At 37.1% G+C, this 14287-nt stretch overlaps 1 protein-coding gene across 2 annotated transcripts in view; it reads right to left on the bottom strand.

The window, feature by feature from the left end:
- Positions 1–7564: 7564 nt before the first annotated feature.
- Ryk (receptor like tyrosine kinase) overlaps positions 7565–14287 on the bottom strand; it is an 87000-nt gene continuing 80277 nt past the window's right edge. For both annotated transcript variants that reach the window (XM_027933740.2, XM_027933741.2), the window contains exons 14-15: positions 9167–9303; positions 7565–8646 (exon numbers count right to left, since the gene is read on the bottom strand). In XM_027933740.2, coding sequence (XP_027789541.2) covers positions 8535–8646; positions 9167–9303 — 249 coding nt within the window. In that variant the 3' untranslated portion in view covers positions 7565–8534. The remainder of the gene's footprint in view (positions 8647–9166; positions 9304–14287) is intronic.

Below are 14287 nucleotides of genomic sequence, written 5' to 3'. Positions count from 1 at the left end.
TCCGCTCTGTCTCGCCTTCTCTTCGCAGGCCTGCACTGGTTTTCTTATTAGATCAGTGGTCTGCAAATTTGAGGAAGCATCTGAGTCATCCAGAGGCTTGTTAAGACACAGGCTCCCAGACCCCACTCCAGAGCTACTGACTCAGTGGGTCCAGGGTAGAGCCTGAGAACTGGCATTTTAAACAAGTTCCTGGCCAATGCTATTGGTCTGGAGATCACATCTTTAAGTGCCATCTTACAGTGGTTGTCCAACTTGGCTGCACATTAGAAGAGCCCAAGAGAGCTTTTTGTTTTGTTTTTCTTTTTAACATAAGATGCCCAAGGTGCCCTGGCTCCATATAGAACAATTAAATCAGAATTTGAGGCATCAGTACTTTATAAGTTTCCTAGATAATTCCAATATGTAGCCAAGCTTGATAATGAATGTAAAAATTCTAGTAGAGGTTCATAATACAGGATCAGAATTTGGATCGGCTGGTAATTTTTATATATATATATATATATATATATATATATATATATATATATATATATAAATCAACACAAATAAAAACAGTAAGACAGCAGACAACACCTCTAAAAGCTGGTTCTTAGAAAAGACCAATATAGTATAATCAAAAAAAGTCAATATGAGAAGGGCACAACAGTTGGGTCAACATTACATTTATTAATATAATACCACATTGTCAGTCTAGGGGACAAAATATTATTACTTCGATTGATGCTAAACACAGTACTGGAAAAATTCAGCACCAATGCAAGATGAGAGTTCCTAAGGACATAGAGAAACACTTAACTTTCCTAAGGACACCTATCAGAAATCCACTGCAAACATCATATTTAGTAAGAAAATATTTAAAACACCCCCATTAAAACCAGGACATGGCCTGGGTGCTGGACTCCATTTCTTTCTTTCTTTTTTTTTTTTTTTTAAGCACTTTATTTCTGTTCAGGGAAGGTGAAATTTTTTATGGACTACATTTCTACTGCTCTACAATGTTCATCCTACCAGCACAATAAAGCATGAACAAGAAATAACATGGGGAGAGGCAAAAATCGTAATTATTTGTGTATGATTCTATAATATACCCAGAAAGTTTAAAAGATTAAACCAACAACCTATTAAAACTAATTTAAAAATAATCACCAAGAGACCTTGTAAAGAGAATTTCCCCCAAATCACTAGCTTTGCAACAAGCCCTTAATAACCTAACCGAATACCTATTTTTTTAGAAAAATTCATATTAAAAATACCTTTATAAACAATTATAATACACACAAGGAACAAAAATGTTGACAAATGTGCAACGCTTACATGAAAACTTATCGAACTTTACTGGAGTTATTGAAAGCATTCCTGAATAAATTGAGAGGTTGACCATGTTTCTGGTCCCAAATTATAAATGTTAATTTTTCCCAAATCAACATATGTTAATGTAGTTATAAGCAACGCCTTTTAATATGGACTTGGCAAGTTTATTCTAAAACTTATCTGGAGTGAGACCTGTGAAATAAGTGGTACAGATGGTAATCTTCTATGTTGGAGATCAGAAAACTGAAGCGCAGAGAATTCATTCTAAAATTACTTCCAGAACACACTTTGCCAGGTGATCCAGAAGATGCTAAAAGTAGAAAGACTTGAACACACTGCAGACTCTTCTGGTTGCAGCAGCCTCGAGCTGGGGAGGCAGAGTGGTGGGGCTTCAGCCTTTCAGAGTTTAGAGTGTTGCTAATTACACAGGGCTGGTCATCTTCATTACAAGATTCTCGAATCTAGAAGGAACTGGAGGCGTGAATAATAATAAACATTCTTTATTATTCAAGAATGATTGAAAGCCATGGAATCTACTGAAGATTTATTTCATCCAGGATCAGGATTTAAAGAGGTTTTATTTATTTATTTATTTTTACTTAGATCCTTTGTAATCTTACTTATTCAAAGTAAGGGGTAAATTAATTACAAGTAGTAAATATCCCTGAAAAGAAAGTAATAGTCCAACCCATGTGAAGCCAGAGCAAAGGTGCCTTGTGGTAAATAACTGCATGTCAAGCATGGAGGAGAACATAAATAACTTTGCAAGTCCATATCCCTAAAGTGGTGGCAGGATTAGGGATTGGTGCAAAATAGTAGGGTCAGAGGCCAAAGAAATAGCAGTCACAATGAAAAAGCATGGTTCTCTGGTCAAAGACCTACATGCTAATTATATAGTAATTCCTACCAGGCTTTTTTCTTTAGTAACAACATTACTCACCAAGGTAAAACCAACTTGACCTGGCACTCCTTAAGGTCACTAAGACTTCACAATCTCTGCACTTCTTCACACACCTGTCAGAACTTTTGAAATGCTAAATAAATTTTCAGGTACCAGTCCATTTCTGTATAGGGCCAGCCATTGTTGATTGTCCACCAACAGCCACCCCACCCAATGGACTCGTTTTGTTCAGATAAGAATGTGATCAAATAAAAGCTCAATTTTCTCAATTGTGGATCAACTGATACATGAACAGTTGAATATTCACACAATGGAATATTTTTCAGAAGTATAAAAGAATGAAGAACTTAATGATCATGCTAAAACGTGGCGGAACCTCGAAAACCTTGTTAAGTGAGAGAAGAAAAGCCACATATTATATGATTCCATTTACACAAAAGGTTCAGAATGGGTAAATCTGGACATTAAGTAGATTAGTGGTCACCTAGGACTGAGGGAGAGGAATTAGGAGTGATTACAAATGGGTATGGAGTTTCTTTTAGGGGTAATAAAATCAAATTAGATTGTGGCTGATGATTATGCAACTCAATGACTATACCAAAAATAACTGTACACTTTAAATGGGTGATACATGAATTATGTCTCAATAAAGCAAAAAACCAACCAAATCTAATTTCCTGGGATTGCCTCGTAACTGACAGTACCCATGTTTTTCAGTTCTGGAAAGATGTTGGTAGAAACACACCAGAGCCAAGTTAGTAGATTTTACATAAAAAGGACTCAGCTAACTCATGCCTTTTCTACCTTCCTACCCAGAATAAGGCCTTGGGGGGTCTTGAAGAACAGCATGCCAAAGATGTCAGAGCAGCAGAAAGGGAGGAAGCTGGTAATGGATGTGATCTGTGATCACTGAACCCATCCCAGCTCCTCTCTCTCTGGATCTGTTAAGGGAGAAAAATAAAACTGTGCAATTAGCTAGTCTTCAGTATCCAGGGCTTCTGCACCTGTAGACTGAACCAACCTCAGGTTAAAAAAAAAAAAAAAAAAAAAATTGGAAAAAAAACTGTCTTTATTAACCATGGATAGACTTCCTGTCATTGTTCCCTAAAAATACAGTACAACTGTTTACATAGCATCTAATTTATACCAGGTGTTTTAAGTAATCTAGAAATGATACTTACTATACTTACTCTTGGAGCCAAGGAGGCAAAAAGCAGAAGAACAGACTCAGATTGAAGAAAAATCTCATTCCAAATGTAACCTTCAGGTGCCATGACTTAATCTTAATTTACTTTTTTTTAAGGTTAGTTACTTTCAACTTATACATGTTTCTCCAATATATTTCTAGAGGAGTCCTTAACTCTTTAAATATAAATCACTAAAAAACCCATTTATTTTTGATAAACTGATAAGAACAAATGGCATATTTACTCAAAGAGGAATACTTTTGAATGTCATTGATTCTTCATTTTCTTTTTTACATAGGCTTTTCACTATATAACAAGAACACAGGATCACTGAGGTTTGAAGACATCTCCCTTTAAGTTCTCTGGGACTAGTTAATTTAATGTTTTAAAGAACAGTACCTTCAGGGAGCTTCTATCCACAAGTTTCTATCCTCAAAGAACACCCACAGTAAAGTGTAAAAATAAACTCCCGTCTTACCTTTGTCAGAGTGTAAGCCCGAGGAACAAGGCTGAGAAGCAACCACAAGCCTGGAGGAGTGGAACCGGGTGTGGGAAGAATCTTCTGGGCACTGTGTCCAGAGAAGAGCTCAGCATTCCAAAAGGCGGTACAGCACAAAGAAAGGATGAGTGAAGAAGTATGATGCACTCAAGCAAGGAAGAGGCAGGGAAGCAGCGGGAGGTGACAGAAGGACCAAGGAAAACTGTACCCAGGAGTTTAGGTCCCCAAAGGGCTGAGGAACCTGTGAAAGGTTTAAGTTATGACAGCAACTCAGTTCTAGAAGTGTTACCTGGCAGTAGCTGACTGGTTGGATGGATAGGTTAAGGGAGAGGCCAGTGAAGCAGCTAGGGGGGCGACCCCAGTGAGAAGACGCTGGCTACACACAGGACAACAGTGATAGCCTAAAGTCCTGGGGAAACCAATTCAACAGAGGTCAATTTTGACACAAGTTAGGCTTGTGTACTACACCCTTCATCTGCTCATATTCTCCCCCCCCAGGAAAAATGCAAGCTTCACCTCAACCAAAGTGTTATGATCTAGATCTGGAATGTCCCCCCCAAAATCTCATGTAATGAAAGCATGGTCCCCAGTGCGACAAGGTTCAGAGGTGGGGATTTTAGGCAGTGATTGGATCATGAGGGCTGTAACCTCATGAGGGATTAACCCACTTGATAAATTCAAATGGGAATACTGGCAACGTGGGGTGTGCTGGAGGAATTAGGTCACTGTGGTTGTGACCTTGGAAATTATCTGTCCCTGACCCTCTTGTGTCTGCTTTCTGGCTGCCATGAGCTGAAAGCAGCTTTCCTCCCCAATGCCCTTTTTCAATAATGTCTGCCTCACTTAAGGCCCATAGCAATGGAGTCTGTCGGCTATGCAAGGAGACCTCTGAAACTGTAAACCAAAACAAACTTGCTCTCCTCTAAGTTGTTCTTGTTAATTATTTTGGTCACAGTGACACAAAGCTGACTAACATGCAAAGGAATTGGGGGCCAGAGTGGAGATGCTTTCAGATCTGTGTACCAAATGGCAAGAGGAGTTACTCCTTATCTCAAAGGGATTTTTCTCTTCTGCTAACTCAACCCATTGTCTGTGAACATTCTCTGATACCAGATCTTCATCTGGAAAATGAACCCACTTTCTTCCCAGTGCCTGCCCACCCCAAACCTTAGATCTCCTCTACTCATTGCTCCATTTCCCTCTTCACTGCTGATTTTTTGACAGCGCTGATGACAGTGGGGTCTCCACTCCCCACTTAGTGCCCACATTTCGACTTGCTCCAATCCCTACTGTTTTTGTTAGCAGACGCCAAGTCCCACAGAACCTTCTCTCTCCACTTGGAACACCTTCCTCCCTGGGTTCCCACAATACTTCATATTCCTTTTTTGCTGCTGCTTTGATCAAATACCATAGTTTCTTCTCAGTTTTCATTTTGTTATCTCTTCTTCTTTCATTAGACCCCTAAGTGGTGGAAGGTTCAGGACTCAGTCCCAGGGAGTATACTCTCTCTCTTCTCCCTCTAGACAAACTCATCCTGCACCAAGAATTAAAGATAGTCCATGTGTCATACTCTAACATCTGTATGTTCAATGAGGCCTGTTCCCTGAGATGCAGCCTCTCAGTTATCAATTCTAAATGTCCACTTAGATAATTAAGTGGTATACTGAACACAGCCTATGGCAAATTACTGGTTCCTCCTGCCAAAACAAAATTCTAGTTTTTTTTTTTTTTTTCCCTGATCTCAGGGCATTCTTTGGTCATGTTTAGGCTCCAAATCAACTAGTCTTCTTTGACCCCCTCCTTCCCTTCTTTATTCCACTGCCATTATTCAGTGGATTCAGGTGCTGTCTGTTACCTTTAAAATCTATCTCCAATCTGCCAATTTTTACGCCCACCCTGAGTTGCACTACCCAAATTTGTTCAAATTGCTATTTTCTTTCCCAGACTATGCAACAACTTCTTAAAGAGTCCATACCTGCCTCCCTACAATCCAAACTTCATAAGAGTTGGGATAATCTTTCTGAAATAACAAATTGGATCATGTCACTTATTTTAAAAACCATTTAATGTATTCCTACTGTATTTAGAATAAAATATAAAAGTGTCCCAAGGCTTACAAGGACTGACTGGCTGCTTCCTGCTTTTCCCAGACCCCACCCAGTACCACTCTTTTCCCTACACTACATTCTAGCCACACTAGCCTCCTTTCTCCATCCAAAGGCAGCAGCAGGAAGATGGATAGGAGGAGCTGAGACTGATGGCCAGCCTGCTTCTGCTTTAAGACTTCTGTAATCATGTCCCTTCTGCCTGGATCTTCTTATGACTGACTTCTTTTTGTCATTCAGATCTCAATTGCTACCTGCTCAAAGAAGACTGGTTAACCATGACATCTAAAGTTATTCCAATACCACTCCATTATTTTTATCACAGCACTTACCAAAACACTATTTACTTGTCTTGTTCCGTACAGTCTGAAAGCAGAGCATACTAAGGGCACTTAATAAATACATACTGAATGAGTAGATCAATCCTCTTTGTGTTCTAAATTTTCTTATAATGAGAATGTTACAAGAAAGGACAGAACATAATAGACTTCTAGATCATTAGGGCCAGCTCAAAATATGTCAGTGCTCTTGTCAGTTTGTGTCTTTCCTACAAAGACTTTTTCTGCAAAATCTGTCCAGTAATATTCAAAATCTATAACAAAAACCACAAGAAGCATACCAGCCAAGGAAATCTTATAACTATTCTTTCTTTCCCATGTCAATGTTTCCAAGTAGCTCAGAAAGAAAAATCTACTAAAAAAAAAAAAAAAACACAAAAAAGAGCTTACAAATACAAAAATGTAAGGTTAAAGGTATCATACCATCCCAGCAAACAGAATACCTCTTAACTAGGCACGGAAGTCAGATGTCGGCACTTTTTCTTTTAACAGATCTTGTACCTAGAAGTGTGATTTCTAAATAATGTACTCATTTGAACACAGAAAAGAATGCTCTATAATTTGGAAAGGACACGAGAGTTGAACCAATCCATGTGCTTAATATGTAGTCAGTACTAAGTAAGTATTTGTTGACTGAATGCTTTCTAAGAATGCAGATTATAAACAAAAACATCTGAAATCTATCAATAATTCAGAGGAGCTTCTTAAAAACAAGCCATTTGGAGACTAAATATTTCAGAAAACCAAAACATCAGTATTAATAAGTAGTGCACCAAAATTTATACCCTTGACTGTGTACTGTGTGAGCTATTTCTCCAGGTATGTTGCTGATTCAGAAAGCTTATTTCAAAACAGCAAAAAGCTTCCAACTGCCACACATTCTCCCATATATACCTGTGAGAATGGAAGTAGCAGCAGGAACCTGCAGGCCTCACTACATTGTAGGTCTACTCAATTGCTTTAGGCTAAATAGAACCAAGTATATACCTTTTATTTACTGGCTCTGGAGAATATTTCAGTGTTCTAATACTCCTTTGTAACAATGATTCCCACTTCTTATTAGGACCTGGAGGCTGAGTAGAGTCAGCTGTCATTGTGTTAGGGTTTTGGAATCTGAGAAAAACACTAATGAAATAAAACATGACCATCTAACTGCTACATGTTCACACTCAGGAGACACAATAACCAATCACAAATTATAAACAATATTTTCCATACTGTCATAATATAAAACAAATCCTTTAATTTTTCAAGTGTTTTAAAAAAAAATTACACTTAAGCCAGCCTTGAAGATAAGCACAAATGTACCAGCTTACAATTAAAAAAAAAACATAACGACTTGAGCACCCGCTCTGTGCATAGCACTATTCTAGGTGCAATAAAAGGAAATCTTAACCTTCGAAACATGATTCACTTTCTGGAACCGCATTATCTTCTTTCCCAGAGAGTAAAAATAAATAGAAATTGCCATTGCTTCCTACTAATCTGCCCTAAACCCATTTCTGGCTCACAGGAAAAGTTAATTTCTGACAAATTTAAGATGTGATGAACTCTGTTCCTGCTTCCCCCAAGATAAGAAAGCAGAACTCCTTTTCACTAAAACATTAAAAAATAAACAATTTCCCATGAAAGGGCAGCTTGTTTCCAATAAGTATTTTTAAAAATTCCTTTGTCTCTCTAGTTTTTGTTTTCTTCTTCCAACACTGCCTTTTCTTGTACGAGGCAAAGCAGAAATCTTTTTATGCTATTTTTCCTTTCCTAAAAGAACTGCATCTGAAAACAAACCATTCCCAAGAGTAGTGACAAAAATAAAATTATAACTTTAAAGGTGAGTCACCTACATTACCTTGATGAAGTAAAAAAATAAAAAACAGTTGGCACTAAAATAGCTATTCCAAATATTTGTGTCTAAACAATTTAAAAACTGTTTTATTTTTTAAAATGTATCCTCTAGTCCAAAGTCACTGTTTTAAAAATTTTGGGCCAAAAAATTTATAAAACCCCTTTCAGTTTAATCTATTAAAAATGATATCTAGAAAATAGTCCACATTAAGTCTGTCTTAAAAGTTCAGGTCCTAAAGCATTCCTAAGGCACGGCATTCTGGAAGACAACTGTTCTTCTGCTGGCATTGTGCTGTGTATGAAGTGTCCATGACAGGCACTTCTTCTGATGCTGAGGGACTGTGAGGGCAGTCAGACGTAGGCACCCAGGGCGGCATGAAACTCTGTGAGACACTGGACTAGTTGCTGGAACTTGGGCCTCTCCTCTGGATCTAAGGCCCAGCAACAGGCCATCACAGCAAATCTGCAATGACAATGGAACATGTGACAAGAAATGATACAGTGTCCTTTAACTTTTGGTCAATTTGATGCCAGATATGCTTTCTGTGGAAACAGAGAATAGAATATATTAAAAATTATCAATTTTTACTATGTACTGGCAACTCTAGAATAAGAAGAAGCTAAAATGAGTTATTTGGATTGTATGTGTACATTTTCTTCATAGGAGCATATCAAAATATCACAGTAAACACAGAATTCGTGTAAATACATAAAACTCAAGTCAAAATAATAATCTTTGTTATCCTGTATTTAAATTCTGAGAGGAAGAATTCAGAGGTTCCATCTTAAGCTCTAAGAACCCTGCATTTAGAGAAACAGTGTTACCTTGCTCTGGACTCCAGGGAATTTTGGAGACCATACTCATTATAGCCATTATTTTCAAAAGGAAATGCTCTGAATGAATGTGGAAACTTGCTCTTTTTCTTTTATAACAAAATAGTAAATGGAATGAAACACATTTCTCCCGGTTCAAAAAAACTCACAGTTCATCAGGACAGTTGATTGGTTGGGCTATTCTGTAACCATCTTTCAGGTATGCGGCCATCTCAAAGGGGTCGATGTCCACGTAGGGCGTCTGGCCCAGAGTCATGAGCTCCCACAGAGTCACTCCAAAGGCCCACTAGGAAAGAAGCAGCAGCACAATGAGAAGAGGCTTGAAACAGATACTTGGGTGCTTCTATCTATGGCCAGCTGCACACCAGAAAGAGCAGTTCAACTAACTCTGCAGGAAAGCAAGATTTTATTTATAAAGATAAACCTATCTGACCAAGTCTGTTTCTCTTGCTGAGATTAAAAAGAGGGCATTTTAATTAATATATCTTTTAATGTGAATATTAGCATTATCTATTAGATCTACTGGAAATAGTTTTTACTATTGATTATAAGCTATATCATCCCAAACCATTAATTACATCTAAGATTATCCCAATATGAAAATTTGTAACTTTAAATATTATAGCTAATCTGAAAAATAGAAAATGAAAATATTTTAGCCTAAATGAAAAAAAACAATATTCTGAATAAGAGAAATTTGCAAATTACAAAAAATATAAAACATCATGGATTTTTTATTATCATTATTATTATTATTATTATTATTATTATTATTTTGGTGCTAAGAATTGAACTCAAGGCCTTTACCTGCAAAGCACTTCCTCTACTTTACCCTAAGCTGTATCTCTAGCCCCATAGGTAAAAGTTTTAATTAACATATGAAAATACCTAGAAAAAATATCTTTTAACTTTGTTGAATAAAAGATCAGATTTATTAGAAATCAGTAGGTGAACTATCAGTAGAAGCAGAAATCAATCATAAGCAGTGGCAACAGTGCCTATCTGTGGACTAAGCTGGCCTCTCCATTTTGGCTCAACCCTAGATGCACTGTGGCTCCTGAGTGTATAGGGGACAGACAGCATGTCCACACAGAGCTGCTGCCATGTGGTTGGGAAGGGCTTAGACCAGGGGACCCTCAATGATCTGTTATATGTGTGAACTCCAAGGTCACGAGGGAAGCTGGATGAGGACACCTGGGTTGCATCTATAATGTTTATGAGTTAGTTTCTACATATTCTAGGTATTTTTCAACCTCTTTCACGTTTAATTTTCACAGCAAACTCTGATAATCATTCATTGGCTGCTCAATTTTACAATGTGAGTAAACTGAGGCTCACATTAGTACCTTGCCCAAGAATACACTTTTTTTTTAAATGAGTAAAAAGAAAAAAAATCATGAAGAAAAGACAAATGTAAGTCTGCTGGCAAAATATAAGCACAGTGCATTAAACTTCCAGTTATTATTTTTAAGAACAAAGTCTAGAAATACTCTGTGAAACATACAGATTTTTTGAAAAGCCTTACATGGGTTAAGCATTCTTAATCCCCAAATCCAAAATGTTCCAAAATCCAACATTTTTTGAACACAAACATGATACCATAAGTGGAAAATTCCACCCTGACCTCACATGGCATCATAGTTAAAATATAGTAAAGTTATCGCATAAAACTGCCATCAGAAGTCAAGCTACTCTGTGAATTCCTACAAAAGTTTCTAAATGCTCATGCTTACTTTCTATACTTGTCATGGACAGGTGGAAGGTAACTAACTGAAAATTGATAATAGATAACTAATAGGACACACATTGAGAAACTTTAGTGAGAGAAGACACCTCTCATTTGAAAAGATCTTAAAATACCCAGCAACAAATGTAAAAGAACACTAAGTGTCTTGCATAGTGTAGAATACAAAATGCCATCAGAATTTGTATATAACGGTGTGTGTGATATATAAATGAACTCAATGTTTAGAATTGGCTCTCATCCTTAATATACCTCATTACGCATGGACAAAAAAATTCCCCCCAAATCCAAAACACTTCCAGCCCCAAGCATTTCAGCTAAGGGATACTCAACCTGCATTAGTTAATGACAGTACATTTCTTACCACAATCTATGCAAACAAGAAAACAAAGGAACTACATTTGAAAAAAAATATTTTTAAAATCATCTGTGGGAAAATCTATATGAAACCAAAATACACCTCAAGAATTAAGAAAAATTACAGTTATTTGCCATATTTTTTTCAGGGTGCTAGGGACTGAACTCAGGGCCTTGTGCACGTGAGGCAAGCACTCTGCTCTTTAGTCTTTACAGAGTTTTTAAGACAAATAAGAAGTTGAGAGAATGTCACTAGCAGATCTGTTTAATAAAACACATGAAAATATTCTTCATGTGGAAGAAAAATATGCCAGATGGAAACTTAGATCTATTCAAACAATGAGGAAGGTGAAAAACATATGAGCAATGATAACAGTACTTTTTTTCTCAATTTAAAATTTCCTTAACAAACTGTTTAAAACAAAACAGCAAACACTGTATTGTGGGCTTTATAATTTATAGAGAAGTAAAATCCATGTCTACTACAATGTAAAGGATGAAAGGGGATGAGTGGAAATATTATATTGAATGGTGGTTTCATGAATTACGAAGCAGTACGATATTTTTTAAACACATAGGGTATACATTGGGAACCTAGAAAAGGTCTTAACTTCAACAATATTGTCATTATGAATTTTTTACAGGGGTCTGTCCTGTGCATTACAGGATATTTAGTAACATCACTTGGCTCTACTGATTAGATGCCAGTAGAACATTATCCAAATATGACAACCAAAAATGCCTCCAGACATTGCTAAATGTCCCCTAGTTAGGGTGGGTGGCAGTTTCCTCAGGTGAGAACCACTGAGCTAGACAAATAAAAATAACAACACCAGGAATGAAAGAAGTATCATTTCAGATTCTGAAGACATCAAAAAATATCATAAACAACTCAATTTTATACCAATAAATTCGATAATTTAGGCAAAATGAACAAATTTCCTAAAATAAAATTACCAAAACAGACACAAGAGCAAACAGAATTCACAATTTAAAACCTTTCCACAAAGAAAACTTCACAACCCATTTCACTGGTGAACTCTACCAAATTTGAAAGAAACAACAATACCAATCTGTATTAGTTTCTTTCCTAGGATTGCCGTAACAGAGTAGCACAAATTAGAGGCCTAAACAACAAAATTAATTGTTGCACACTTCTGGAGACTAGAAGTCCAAAATTAAGGTATTAGCAGGGCCTTGCCCTCCAAATCCTGTTGGAGGGTTGTGGGTAGGGGCTTATGCCTGCTCTCCCCAGCTTCTGGTGGCCGCCAGCAATCCCAAAATCTTGGTTTGCAGCGCAACACATCAGCCTCTGCCTATCTTCACATGTCACTCTCCTCCTGTGTGTCTGTCTCTCTGTTCTTCCTAGAAGGACACAGTCATTTTGGACTAGAGTCACTGAATATAACCTCATCTTACATCTGCAACCTACTTCCAATATGGTCATATTCTGAGGTACTGGGAATTAGGACTTCAAGATGTCTTGGGGGTGAAGGCAGAATTTAACTCACTACACAATCCTACACAACCACTTTCAGAAAAGAGAGAAGGGAGAAATGCTTCCTAATCATTCTGAGAGTATAGTACCCTAAGTACCAAAACCAAAGTGGTCCATCCAGCCTTTTAGAACCTGATAGCCTTTTCATTAATAGCGATCCTTAAGTGGAATAAAGGTCCAGCCTTCAGATCTATACTTTGGGAAAAGGTCTGTACCTAAGGAACAGGTATAAACAGATGGACAGTTTTAAAATTCCAATAGAGACCTGGAGCCTATTAGAATTTCCTTCATTGGGATATTCTATTCTGCTTAAAAATGTAGAAAGGGCTAGGGTATAGCCCAGTTGGTAGAGTGCTTGCTTCTCATTCACAAGGCCCTGGGTTCAATCCCCAACACCACACAAACACACACACACACACACACAATGTAAAAGTGATTTTGAGTCAATAAAAAATTAAATGGCAGAGCCTGCACACATCCAGGTATTTACCTATCTTAAGAACCCTACTCAAGACAGGAGTGGTGGCACATGCCTATAATCCCAACAACTCGGGAGGCTGAGGCAAGAGGATCACAAGTTCAAAGTCAGCTCCAGCAGCTAAGTGAAGCCTTAACCAACTTAGTGAAACTCTGTCTCAAAATAAAAAATAAAAAGGGCTATGCTGTGGCTCAGTGATTAAGTTCCTCTGGGTTCAATCCCTGGTACCAAAAATAAATAAATAAATCTCTACTCTATAAGAAATCTTAATACTGATGGTGATTAGTAAATATAATGCTTAATTTTTAAAATAGTGTCCAATTTCCACAGAGAAGGCAATGTACTACACACATGGAACAGAGCCCAAGGAAGTGAAGCCTGGAAGGGTGTTCCCATTCTTTCTTCCTGAGATAAGGTAGGTTTGTTCTCATTCACTGATTATGGAAGAACTGTGGGGAAGGAAAAAAACAATTCAAACCAGATTTTGAAGAAAGAAATGATGGGAAATAGTGAAAAGTAGAACTGCCCCTTTGTACACAGGGAATAAATGCTCTACTAACAAACAGGGACTTTGACAGTCATGCTGGTGGGGTCTGAGGTCTGGACTTATACACAGGAATGTGATATGGATAAGCTGACTTTAATAAATTACTTCTTTCACATGTTTTAACCACATTATTATCACTAAACAGTCACCTAAGATTCTCCTATTACTTACTGCAACACTTAAACAACATTAAAAAAAAAAAAAAAAAAATCAAGCCAAAGGGTACACTGCAGTTTCATTTTCTTAAAAACCAATAAAAGTGATTAATTACATGCTGGCAAACTAACCTTAAAAAAGGAAAATCAAGACCAAATGGTACAAGGATGATTTGTGGAAAACTTGTTCTTTAAAATCTTTTGATAACTAAATTATTTAAAATGTAGACAGACTTATTCTATAATTTACTTCTGTTTGACGTAGCTGGAATGGCGGAAATAAGGTCAAGCTGCTTTTTCTAGAATTTTATGAGAGTCTGCAGCTATGTCCATTTAAAGAACACTTACAGAATAGCAATTTTTTATTTGTCATATTCCTCTCCCCTCAATTTGAGTTATTCTATAGCTTTCTTAAGATATAGGATACAAAATATATTTTCCTACTAAGAATATATATTAATGTGGCTTGTCTAAAAGTAAAAATTCTTTTT

Source organism: Marmota flaviventris, chromosome 8 (genome assembly GCF_047511675.1).
Source record: "Marmota flaviventris isolate mMarFla1 chromosome 8, mMarFla1.hap1, whole genome shotgun sequence".
Lineage (NCBI taxonomy): Eukaryota > Metazoa > Chordata > Mammalia > Rodentia > Sciuridae > Marmota > Marmota flaviventris.
Note: the sequence above shows the minus strand (reverse complement) of the source record. Positions and strands in the feature narration are given on the sequence as shown.